Source organism: Bos javanicus, chromosome 24 (genome assembly GCF_032452875.1).
Source record: "Bos javanicus breed banteng chromosome 24, ARS-OSU_banteng_1.0, whole genome shotgun sequence".
Classification (NCBI taxonomy): Eukaryota; Metazoa; Chordata; class Mammalia; order Artiodactyla; family Bovidae; genus Bos; species Bos javanicus.
Genome location: NC_083891.1, coordinates 29,978,182 through 29,991,096, shown reverse-complemented (window position 1 = coordinate 29,991,096; position 12,915 = coordinate 29,978,182). Strand labels below are relative to the sequence as shown.

Sequence of the window (12,915 nt, the reverse complement as noted above, 5' to 3'; positions counted from 1 at the left end):
TAGGGTCTGGATCTATTTGTGGAGAAGCTGCTCGAGGTGGGATCTGAATGACAAGAAGAAACCCCAGATCTGGGAGTCGAGCACTGCAGGCAGGGTCAGTGAGGGCAAAGGTCCTCCAAATAGGAACGAGCCTGGTTAGGCAAAGGGACAGAGGGCAGGCCAGCGTGTTGTTGTGTAAGTGAGAAGGGCCCAGGCTTCCCTGGTGGCTCAGTGGGAAAGAACCCGCTCCACCAATGCAGGAGACCCGGGTTCGATCCCCGGTCCCGGAAGATCCCACATGCTGAGGAGCAACTGAGCGCATGTGCCACAGCTATTGAGCTTGTACTCTAGAGCCCAGGAGCTGCAACTACTGAAGCCTGAACCCCTAGAGCCTGTGCTCCTGCAACAAGAGGAGCCACCGGGATGAGAAGCCCTCACACTGTAATTAGAGCGTAGCCCCCCTTGCCACAACTGGAGATAAGCCTGCACAGCAACGAAGACCCAGCTCAGACACAAATAAATAAATAAATATATTTTAAATTAAGGGCTCAAGAACACAAGATAAAATCAAAGAGGAAGGCAGGATCACATGCCATAGGAGCACCAGGTCAAGGAGAATTTAGGATTTAGGTCATGGAAAGGAAGTAGGATTTTATCAGAGGTGTACTATGAGCCATTGGAAGTTTTAGATAGGAGGATAACATGATGTGATGGACAGTGCATGAAGCTCAGTCTGCTGGCCAAGTGGAGAATGGACTGGGGGCTGCAGAGTGGAAGCAGAGAAGCTTGGAGAAAGGTTGGTAGCTGCTCAGAGCTGATGGAGTCAAAAGGAAAATACAGGATATAGTTTCAAAATCCTACATTGATTTTCCTAATTTTCTTAACTCCAAAATTTTCAGTGTCACCACATTATATTTCCTGCTGAATCAAACCTGAGAAACTTTGGTTTTCAAGGTTCTCCCCGATCCTTCCCTGGCCACTTTTCATGGCTTGTTGACTTCACCAAACTCTCACACCGCCTGCTTTGTGTAGTTAATAAGCAAGGGAGTAATAACACACTCTCTGTGCAGCATTGATGGTGTGTTCATCTTCTCTTTCAAGGCATAAGTTCCCTTTAGAACAGGCTCTCTGCTGATCCTTCCCTCTACATCCTCCATCATATTTAGCACTGCTCTAAATGCAGGGTATGTGTGGAAACTGCTTACTGATTGATGAAAAACACACATCACAAGCATTCGTTTCTTCAGGATTTCTCTCGTATGAACAGTGGTGATTATCTGTCAATATTCATTGCACCATTGAGCCAATATGCAACACATGAATCATCTCGGAGATCAGCAGATGAAGCTTTCTTGTAATCTTTCCATTTTGCTGAGATAATTTCACTTGGTTCGGAGTTTATGAGGCCATAAGTGGCTCCCATCTGTTGATGAACATATTTCTAAGAGTCATTTAGTCTCAAGTATGAAATACTTGAGGGGAATTAAATAGTAACTTTTATATAAAGTGTCATCTCAGTAACAGAACCAAGATTGGAAGCATGTGTTCAATTTTAGTCTTTCATTTTCAAAGCTTTCGGTCAGGCAAAGAATTAATTTCATTTGTTTACAAAGCAGATTATGCCTAATAAAATCTATTTTGTTTATGGTCACATTTTAGACAATCCATTGCCTTAGCAAATGAGAGAAATCTGATTGGCTAATTAGTCAACATAGTAAATTTCATTATTCCACATACACAGAACATTGGCCTAATTGAATTATCCAGTAATAGTATGAAGGATATATTTCCTTTTAATACATTTTGAGCAAGGCTCATACCAGTGATGAAATAGTGAAGAATCTTGTTTATTCCATCCTTGTTTTGATGATCAACCACAGAATATAACATAAGACTTCTGTGGATAATAACTTTTTCCATATTAAGGGAAATAAAGCAAGGTAGCAGCTTTCACTGGGATCCTTACTGGTACTCTGAATTTTCACCAATTGTCTGTGCATCTTTTCTTTCCTGGAAACTTGTTCTTTGGTAAGTGCTACTTTACAAAAGAAAGTTTCAATAGAATTAGTTTTAATTTATGCATTATCAAAGAGATAGTTTTGATCACGTGCTCTAGTTATAGGTAGAAAAACTATCTCAGATACTTTCTTTCACTCCTGAGGTTCTGATGAGGACTATCTCCTCAGCAAAATACAGAGACCCATAAAAGTCTATAAACAATATCAGAGTTGCCCATGGGATCTGCCGTGAGGGGCCAAAACCATTTATATAACATGGATTTTACAGAATTTGCATTGTATTAATGACACTACTAATTATTTTTTTCTTTCTGGGCTTATAGAAATATTTATTGTGGTCAAATGTTGTAAATAGTGAAGTTCAAACTGATAAAGACAAAAAAGGATCGTAATTTGTAAATACAAAGGAAATAGCCATTTTAGCATCATTATAGAGAACAGAGCTCAACTTAAGCTATCTATAAACATTATCTTTAATCTATATACATTATAGAAAATTTCTGATTCCTTGATCACTATTTATTTCTTAAAATACATCTTTATGTACACAAACATTTTTTTCAAAATGATGACTACTTAAGTGCCTCTTTCACACAATTTCAGAATATATCAAGTTTTCACTTGAGTCCTTCATTCAGTGGTTTATCATGAGAAGAAAGAATAATATGGATAACATAGTTTAAAGGTAGATTTAAAAAATGTTGTATATGAGAATGTATACTCAAACATGATGACAGATAGACTCTTTGGCCCATCTGATCCTAGTTTTAACCCAAGAAGTAAGAGACTTTCTGCAGGGAGGAGGTGTTTTGAGTTTCTGAATGTTGATGGGTCTCCACTACCTGCTCCTGACTTGTAGAACGTGGTTACGGAGGTTAGTTGCTATGTGTTGAGGAAAATCCCAAATGATGGTGCAGACCATTTGGCTCATAACATCTGCTGAGCTGAAAAACTGCAGTTACCCAGTAAAACTCATCTTCAGGTATGTGTGTGCATGCTCAGTCGCTTTAGTTGTGTCCAACTCTTTGTGACCCCATGGACTGTAGCCTGCCAGGCTCCTCGTCCATGGGATTTCCCAGGCAAGAATACTGGAGTGGGTTGGCATGACCTCCTCCAGGGGATCTTCCCTACCCAGGGATTGAACTCGAGTGTCCTGTGTCTCTGACATTGCAGGCAGATTCTTTACCCAGTGAGTCATCTGGGAAGCCCCCATCTTCAGGTGCTAACAAATAGGAGGGGGTATGATTAGAAAACTCAAAACAGAGGAGGAAAAACAGGAGAAACAGATTGACTAGAAATCCCTTGTGGAATCAGTTTCCCTGGACTGCTTAGTGATAGCAACTTAGGTGGTAAGATTCATTTACACTAGATGGTAAACTCACTGTTTTCATCCTTTTTAATAGGAGCAACATTTCCAGCAGTTTCAGAATCCATATTTTCTCACATGATTACATAGACAGTAACACATTATGACTAGCAGTGAAAACCTTATGAAAGAGTTTTCAGAAGTAAAGTACTTTTCTGGAAAACTGAAGAGTAAGAGAAGATTTCATAGTTGTTAAGAATACACGCTTCTGTTTTAATTCTTGTTTTATGTCCATGATAGTTTGGTCTGGGCTCCGCTGAGGAAAATTGCCAATGGGCAACAGATTATCCCAATGTACACCTTTCTTTTTTTTTAGCTTTAATCTCTTTTCAGGTGACAAATAACTTTTCTCTTAGACTAGATCATTTGATTTTTTCACCTAATTAAAAAAGTAATTTAATGCTCATAAGGAGTCCCAGAGTATGTGCTCATCTTGATAGTTAAAGCATTTAAAAAGAAGCTTTTTAAAAAAGATCTACCACACCATAAATATCTGTGTTCTAGAATCTCACAACCAATTGCTTCAGTACTGGTGTTAAAATTGGAGTACTGCTTAGGGTGGTCATACGTGGAATCATCTAATTAATAGAACTTTCAGAACAAGTAATAGGACAGCACAATAGCAAAAAGAAAGGATTTCAGAATGCGATCCATCCACATAGATTCAGACTCCAGCTCTACCACTCATCATCTGTGTGCTTTTAACTAAAGACACTTAAAGCAGCAGAGAACAGCGGCTGGTGCTTACATGGTTGGGTTGGATTGCCAAATCCCATCCTTGATCTCAGGCAAGCCTCTCAACTTCACTAATTTTGACTCCTTGAATTTGTACCTGCCTTCCAAGGTCACTGCTGTGAGGTTTAAATGAGAGAATTTTATGTATAATACCTATGCATAGGAAGTTCATTAAACACTTGGTAATCATATTACTAACTAACACTGTCTTCAATTGTGTCCAACTCTCTGTGATTCCACGGACTGTAGCCCACCAGGTGCCTCTGTCCATGGGATTCTTCAAGCAAGAATACTGGAGTGGGCTGCCATTTCTTCCTCCAGGGGATCTTCCTGACTTCCACATCTCTTGCATCTCCTGCATTGCCAGGCAAATTTTTTTTTACCACTATCACTACCCGGGAAGCCTAATAATTATGTTAACCATTGTTATTATTCATTTAGTGCTAAGCATGGCAGGACCTGAAAAAGTACTAAATCTTTCAAGGGTGTTTCCACCTGTCGAGAAAGGAGATTAAAATACTCATCATCCTAGGCTTGCTATGACAAATAAACAAGTTACTGGAGCAATTCTTGGTCACAATTATACAGAAACAATCTAAGTGTGAATGATCTCGAGTGAGAACAGGTGAGTGAGAATTATCTCATATCTGGATTGCTAATAGTTCTCGCAGTGTCGCTAATAAACTGTTTTCCTTATTCCAATCAGTATTTTTTCTATGGGTTTTCATGCTTTTAAAACACCTGAGGGCTGTCTTCTCCTCCCTCTGTTTGTCTTGACAATATAGTTCCAAAGACTATATTGTCTTTTTCCACTAGACATCCTTACGTAGTGCTTTAACTTTCTCGGCTTCCAATAAAAGAGGTGAGTGCAAGCCCTTTGACATTTACACCTGGGTATCTTCCTGATGTGAAGCCTTGTGACCTTTCGTACAGCACGTCTTTCATAAATGCTTCTTTGTTAACCATTAGTGCACCACTTTTGGATAATTTCAGTCTTGCTTTCAGGTATTTTAAAAAAGACTCGTACATTGAATGGTTTTTTAAAAGCACAACTTCCAATTCTAGAAGGCAATCTTAGAAGAGAATGAGGGGAATGGGATCTTTACCTGTTGCATTAGCACTGAACCTGCCAAGAGAGACGCTCTGTAGGTCAAAGTTGTCTCCTTGAGTGCATGGCCATTTTGATAAGAATAGTGCAAGGTAATGTAATCCCACTTTAAATTTAGAAGTTGTAAAGTTCACACGACACTGAAAAGAAGCAGCAGTGAACAACGGTGCCATGCTTACAGTCAAGAAAAAAATCTCAGGGGCCAAGTCTTGATTCAAGCAAATGTTCAGTGTTCTCCAGGCGGTTATGGGATGTGGAAATAAAGGTGGGGTCCCCTTGCTCTTTGATTCTTGTATTCCCCGACTGTGTGACCATCATTTGTAGAGACCATGGGCAGCCTTAGCTGCGCCTTCTGTTTTTGGTTTAGAGTCCTGACATGGGAGGCAAAGGACAATGCCTGGTTTCTGCCTTATAAGAGTCAGTGTAGTCTGCCTGCATCCAGCAGTCCCTCTGGTTTCTAGGATAATAAATTACTGAGTGAAAGAATTGACATTCAACCAGCAATTGGTCAGCAATTGTTCAAGTTCTAATCGTGAGCACAGAAATGAGCCAAACATGATTTCTTTCCTTTGGTGCAATACTGTTTCATTACAAAATCACATAGGAATATCCATAATTAGAATATAGAGTAGAAAATGCAAGGACCTATGCCAAAGGGGCAGAAAAATAACAGGAACACGAAAGAAGGAAAGATTACTCTAAGCCCTGAGATGAGGAAAGCTTCATGGAAGAGATGATACGGGTATGAGGTGCTGGAATATGAGTAAATGTTGTACCTGCAAAGAAAAGGGTGGGTATATTGGTGAAACAACTTTAAATAGGGTACGTTAGCCTGGCGGGTTATAGTCCATGGGTTCACAAAAAGTCGGACATGACTGAAGCAACCTAGGACACACGCATGCACATTAGCTCTATACACAGGAGAAGAAGCTCTATACACAGGGAAGTAAGTCCAGGGAGGCAAGGGGCATGCTCTCCAAAGCAGATCACAGGGCCATGGATAGGATTTTATCCTATAGATGACAGGTGAGTGGGTTTCATCTTGGCTTTTTATTGGAATAACATGTTGAGTTTTAAGTTGTAGATGTCTGATTGATATCATATCAATAACATTTATGGGGCCTAGAGCGGGAGGATGAATGGAGGCCCATGCACTGTATGTCTAAATATTCAAAAGTTTAAAGTAAGTGATACTCAAGACCCTGCCTTTGTTTTTATCCAGGGTCTGCAGTCTGTCCCAAAAGATCACTTGGGCTTGGAGGCTAAAGAAGCTCCCTCTCCCTGAGGACTACCCTTCCACAGGGGTCTGAGTGGTCCTTCAGGAGGAGAGTGGGGCAGAAACTGGACTCAGCTGAGGACTCCTAGGCAGCGTCTGGATCTGTTCCCACCAAGGACAGGATGACGCAGGAAAGCTCATTAGGTTCTGGGAAGGGCAAGTTCCCTCACTTCATGTCTCACTTTTCTGACCTGGGAGTGTCAGGCAGCTCTAAGTACCACCCAGAACTATACCGCCCACTGCACCCACCTCCCAAGCAGAGGCGAGGGCGGAAGTACCATTATGGGAGGATCGCTGTCTGCCTATACATCCTCCCACTTCTGGGGGGTTGGGGGTGGGGTGGCTACCTGGAAACCGAACCAGCCTTTCTGTTTCTCTGGTTTCAAAGGGCACAGGCTAGACATTGTCATGCTGAGTGAAGCAAGTCAAACAGAGAAAGACAAACATCATATGACATTACTTATATGTGGAATCTAAAAAAATGGTACAAGTGAACTTATTTACAAAAGCAGAAACCGAGTCTCAGATGTAGACCACAAACTAATGGTTGTCAGGCGGGTAAGGGGAGGGAAGGGGTAAATTAGGAGACTGGGATTGCCACATACACTCTGCTATGTATAAAACAGATGAGTAATAGGACCTACTGTAGCACAGGGAACTTGACTCAATACTCTGTAATGACCTATATGGAAAAACAATCTAAAAAAGAGGGGATATATGTATACCTATAGCTGATTCACTTTGTCGCACAGCTGAAACTAACACAACATTGTAAACCAACTATACTTCAGTAGAAGTAAGAATCTGCCTGCAACGCAGGAGACCCAGGTTCGATTCCTGGGTCGGGTTTGATCCCTGGGAGAAGGGAATGGCAACTCACTCCAGTATTCTTGTTGGGAGAATCCTATGGATAGAGGTGCCTGGGAGGCTACAGTCCATGGGGTCAAAAAGACTCTGACACAACTGAGAAACAAAGCAAAAAAAAAAAAAAAAAAAGTATTAATTCGCCAAAGGTTCTAATGATCTACTATCCAAAAGGCACAAACAGAAAGTATTCTATTTACTACAAGTTTCAATTGCCTACTAAATAAAAAGGCAATTTTTAAATCTTAAGTCAAAAGGTTTTATTATTCCCATTCTGGTACTGACCATTTGCTACTTTGATTTGGAAGGTATTCTGGGTAGTATTCTAAGGTATTATCTTTAATCTACCATATTATGGTAGACTACCAAAATTATGGGGAAATCTACAGATTTCACCTCTACAAGGCGCATTTTTCAGAGAGAAAATCATGGCATCATTGAACTGCCAAAGGGACAGCTGAAAAAAAAAAATGGGTCATGCATTCATCTCATTCTGCCAAGCGGTTCACTGCTCATTTTTGTCCTCTTCTCGTAAACAAGCTGCGTTAACAAGTTACTTGAAAAAAGCATACTAATTTCCCCAGTGAATTACACAGGAAAGAATCCAGCGTTCCCTCCAGAGAACTCAAATAGTTGTTTGTTCTCTGAGCTCAGGTGTGGTAAAATAGCCATGGGCTAAAAATGCATGCTGGATATTAGCCAGCAGGCTAGAACTTTCCCTCTGCTCCAGTCCTGATTTCTCACGTTGGTGTGCAGCTTGGAGATTGCTTAATGGGGAAAAAAAATAAAAAACAAAAAACCAACAACAGGACTTGATTTTCAATTTCAATTTAATTACACAATCTATAGTGCCTAGTGGGGAAGGATTTCGGGGCAAGATTAACGCACACCAGTGTTCCATTTTACATTCCTTTCTGATAAAGAACTCTGTATTGATTAGCCAAAGTGAGTATATAGACATGTTTTACAAGAGTCAAATTCTTTGGGTATCAGAAGGGGAGTGTGGATGAAGAAGGACAAACTTCCAGTTATAAAGCAAATAAGTCTTGGGCTGCAATGGACAGCACAGTGATTATAGTCAATCCTATCATACTGTGTGTTTGAAAGTTGCTAAGAGAGTAAACTCTGGGAGTTGGTGATGGATAGGGAAGCCTGGCGTGCTGCAGTCCATGGGGTCACAAAGAGTCAGACACAACTGAGCGACTGAACTGAAGAGCATAAATTTTAAAAGTCATCACAAGAAAAAAAAATGGTTTGTAACTTTGGATGGTGACAGATGGGAACTAGACTTACTGTGGAGATCACTTCAGAGAATAAACAAATACGGAATCATTATGTTTTGTATATACTATACAGACTAATGTATGTAATCAGTATATTGTTAATATACTAATTATAACTAATATATGTAACTAATATAATGTTATATATCAAGTATACCTCAATTTAAAAATAATTAAAAAGGAAGTGACTTCATTTTAGCCCAAGAATACTGGACTGAGTAGACTATCCCTTCTCCAGCTGATCTTCCCGACCCAGGAATGGAGCCAGGCAGGGTCTCCTGTGTTGCAGGCAGATTCTTTAACAGCTGAGCTACCAGGGAAGCCCAACTAATATAATATACCTAACTAATATAATGTTATATGTCAATTATACCTCAACTTAAAAATAATTTAAAAAGAAATGATTTCATTTTGTGGCTCTTTGCCAGACTTTAGATAAATTAAAGGTATAAGATGGCTTTTATAAGAGGTATAAGATAAATTAGAGGTATAAGGCCTTCCTTGATAGCTCAGTTGGTAAAGAATCTGCCCACAATGCAGGAGACCCCTTGCTGGGTTGGGAAGATCCCCTGGAGAAGGTAAAGGCTACCCACTCCAGTATTCTGGCCTGGAGAATTCCATGGACTGTATAGTCCATGGGGTTGCAAAGAGTCGGACACGACTGAGTGACTTTCACTTTTCAAGATGCCTTTTAGAATTATATTCCCAGTGCATTCTTTTTTGTTGTTTATTTTGTTCTTTTTTTTTTTTTAATTACTTTTAACTGGAGAATAATTGCTTTACAATGTTATGTTGGTTTCTGCCATACAACAGCGTGAATCAGCCATAAGTACACATACAACCCCTCTCTCTTGAGCCTCCTTCCCACCTCTGACTCCACCCCTCTATATGGTCACAGAGCACTCCTGGTGTATTCTTGAGAGTGGGGAGCACCTCCCTATGTGCAAGAAGAAAGAACAGAAATTCCATTGTAGCATCAGAAATACCAGCTGGCAGACACTGATTGAACAATACACCTATCTGTCCTGAAAATGACTATATAACTAATACACTCAAGACCCTTACCTCTGAAGACTAAAGAATTTCACTCTTTTACTGGAACCGGGAGACATGATGCTTTTATCTGGCACCAAATCCATGTTTAAGATTATGAGTAAATATTTGATGTTCTATTCTAGTATCTACATCCTCGATTAGTTTAGCCAAGGGTACAAAAGAAAGAAAATACAGGAAATGAAAATCTACCCCTGAGAAGTAGTCTTAATATATTTCTTGACCAACTGTTTTACCTTGTTAATAAAGAAAACAGTTCTCTTTATAAGGAAAAATGTTCCCTCTGTGACTTAAATAAACAAAACGGTAATAATGAACTTGACTGGTTAACTGTTGCTCAACCTCACCAAGCCACTTGAGTATATACAAACAACTGAAATACAATGCTAAAGACACTAAGCTCAATAGGCAAATAAATATTTGAAACGACTAACTGACTTTAACATTACATGGGGATGGCATTTTCAAGTTTTTAAGATGGCTGAGACTGAGTCAGTATTTACAGCTCTATTCAAAAGCAAAATGGTGCCCAATAAGCATTACATTTTGCCTACTGAATTTGCAAGATAGGAGGTCAGTCACAAGGAAGGACAATTTTTAAAGCCTGGTGAATTACAGGACGTCTGGCACAGATTAGGTAGAGCTAGGGAGAAGGCAATGGCACCCCACTCCAGTACTCTTGCCTGGAAAATCCCATGGATGGAGGAGCCTAGTAGGCTGCAGTCTATGGGGTCGCTAAGAGTCAGACATGACTGAGCAACTTCACTTTCACTTTCCACTTTCATGCATTGGAGAAGGAAATGGCAACCCACTCCAGTGTTCTTGCCTGGAGAATCCCATGGATGGAGAAGCCTGGTAGGCTGCAGTCCAGGGGTCGCACAGAGTTGGACACGACTGAAGCGACTTAGCAGCAGCAGCAGCAGCAGGTAGAGCTAGAACTTAATTTGGTTGGAATGCCAATGGGAACCAGAATTGGAATTTATTTTGAAGTCCGTTAGGAGGAGACGTTGAAAAATGTACCCTTGACTGGTATAAATGCAGATGAACCATTCTTCCCCTTGACAAGGATGAGGTGACAACAACAAGACTTGGAGATGTGTGTCTATGAATGAAAGCTGTGCGTGTTTTGCCACAGGCCAGTGGCTGCGTCCCCTGGGTCTAGTGGCAGCACTGGGAAACACTGCAGCCAGATTGGCCCATGGGAAGAGGGTGAGGCGGGGCAAGCCTGGCCAAACTTGGTTTGGATCTATGGCTGCATGTCTTAAACCCCTTAAGCTGTTGTACAGAATGACTCCATCTCCTGGTAAATATAAAAAAATTAATCAAAAAAAGACTGGATAAGAAAACAGTGAAGCAGGCAGGAGGACACTAGCTACATGTGGGTAGAAATCAGAGACCAGATAGAAAACCAATTTGTACATTTCTGCGGCTAAGGCTTTAGTTCTTAACTGTTGGGGAGGGAATGACTGGATGAATTAGAACTTGAGAAAATCACTGAGGACAGTCACCTTAGTTAAGGGAGAAGTAGATAAAAGTATCTCTTTGCAGCCATGATAGAATCAATGCAGAGGTCATGACATGCTCTGAGGGCTGCTTACATCAGAGCTGGCAGAGTCCATCCTTGGGAAAGATGGTGTGGAGGGGAGGAACGAGGTGGGGGAGACAGGAAAGTGCACGATCACCCATATATGATCAATTTATTTGTTCTCAGAACCAATAAGGTGTATTGCTCATACCCAATAACTAGCAATGCCTCCTTTTAAAAATATTTACAAACGCTTAATTAATTAGTAACATTTGAAGCAAAATTCTACATCCTGGTTTATGAGAAGTGAGGAAATACCTGGTTGGTGATATGTTCCTGGATTTTTTCTCTAGTCACTGAAAAAGAAAGCAAAAAGAAAGTCAGCATTAGTACTGGTCTTGCTCTGTTCTCACTCAAAATTCAGAAAATGAAAAAACAAACAAACAAAAAAAAAGTAGGCTCTTCAATCCAGCCACTGTCACAAAATACCAGGGCCAATTTTGGAGTTTCTAGATAATAATTACCAATTTTCTTCATTTTTAATGGTACTGCCCAATTGGACACTCTTGATATGTTTCGGTATTTAGATGTCTTTTGTCAGATAATATGCAGTGTATAAGAAGAGTGTATAAAGAAGAGTTTTTTGGAGGGGGGACTTGCCTTTTGAATTAGATCACCAATGTGGACAAGAAGAGAGGGAAGAACATTCAGGAAGGAGAGAGCATTTTGGGTCCAAAGCAGGGAAAGGAAGCCAGCACGGCCAAAGTGAAATAAGGGGAGGTGGGGTGGTGTGAGATGAAGCTGGACAGACAGGCAAGAAACATTTAGCAAGAAAGCTCATGTAGACCATTTTGGGGAGATTGATGACCTTCCCCAAAGTAGTGGGAAGTCAGTTATGAAGGGAGTGTAGCCCAGGGTGTGAGTAGGCCCACTGGAATGCCTGGGTCAGCTGTGCATTTTCAGAGGACCACTCAGGGCTGGTTGCTACCTGGAGGATAGACCAGAGGTGGTGTCAGGGGCGGCAGCAGCACCAGGAAATCTTAGTTTTATTTCCTTAGGAACAAACTGAAATCTGAAGGAATTCCAGTGAAAAGTAAGAGGCCAAACAATCAGATAATCATAAACTAATCACAATGTCCCCTGGACTCTAGAAAATGGAGTAGATGGTAACCTGACATCTAATTTACAGCTCTGTCATTTATTAGATTTAGGGCCCGTTATGCCTGGAAAATCCCATGGATGGAGGAGGCTGGTAGGCTGCAGTCCATGGGGTCGCTGGGAGTCGGACACGACTGAGCGACTTCACTTCACTTTTCACTTTCATGCATTGGAGAAGGAAATGGCAACCCACTCCAGTGTTCTTTCCTCGAGAATCCCAGGGACTGGGGAGCCTGGTGGGCTGCCGTCTATGGGATCGCACAGAGTCGGACACGACTGAAGCGACTCAGCAGCAGCAGCAGCAGCATTCAATGTTCTGGTCCTGTCTGGTCATGTATACCAAAGAGTTACTAGTGTTTACCCCTCACCAGATTTGGGAGGATTAAATAAGTATGATTTTTGCACACAAAGGATAAGAGAAAGATATTCCAGGGAGTGGGACTGAAAGAATAAAGTCTCAGAGGCAAGGAGAGGGTGTATTTGGGTGAATCATGAGACATTTTGAAAATCTGAAAGTCTGCCCAGCCAAACTGGAGAGACAACAGTAAGT

At 40.9% G+C, this 12,915-nt stretch overlaps 1 protein-coding gene across 7 annotated transcripts in view; it reads right to left on the bottom strand.

Moving 5' to 3' along the window:
- The window catches only part of CHST9 (carbohydrate sulfotransferase 9), a 283,972-nt gene that overhangs the window by 21,772 nt on the left and 249,285 nt on the right, over positions 1–12,915 (bottom strand). For 6 of the 7 annotated variants that reach the window (XM_061399688.1, XM_061399692.1, XM_061399691.1 and 3 more), the window contains one exon: positions 11,526–11,563. In XM_061399688.1, the coding sequence (XP_061255672.1) occupies positions 11,526–11,563 (38 nt within the window). Of the gene's footprint in view, positions 1–9,497; positions 9,555–11,525; positions 11,564–12,915 lie in introns of those variants that run through there. The other variant, XM_061399695.1, reaches the window with a different exon arrangement.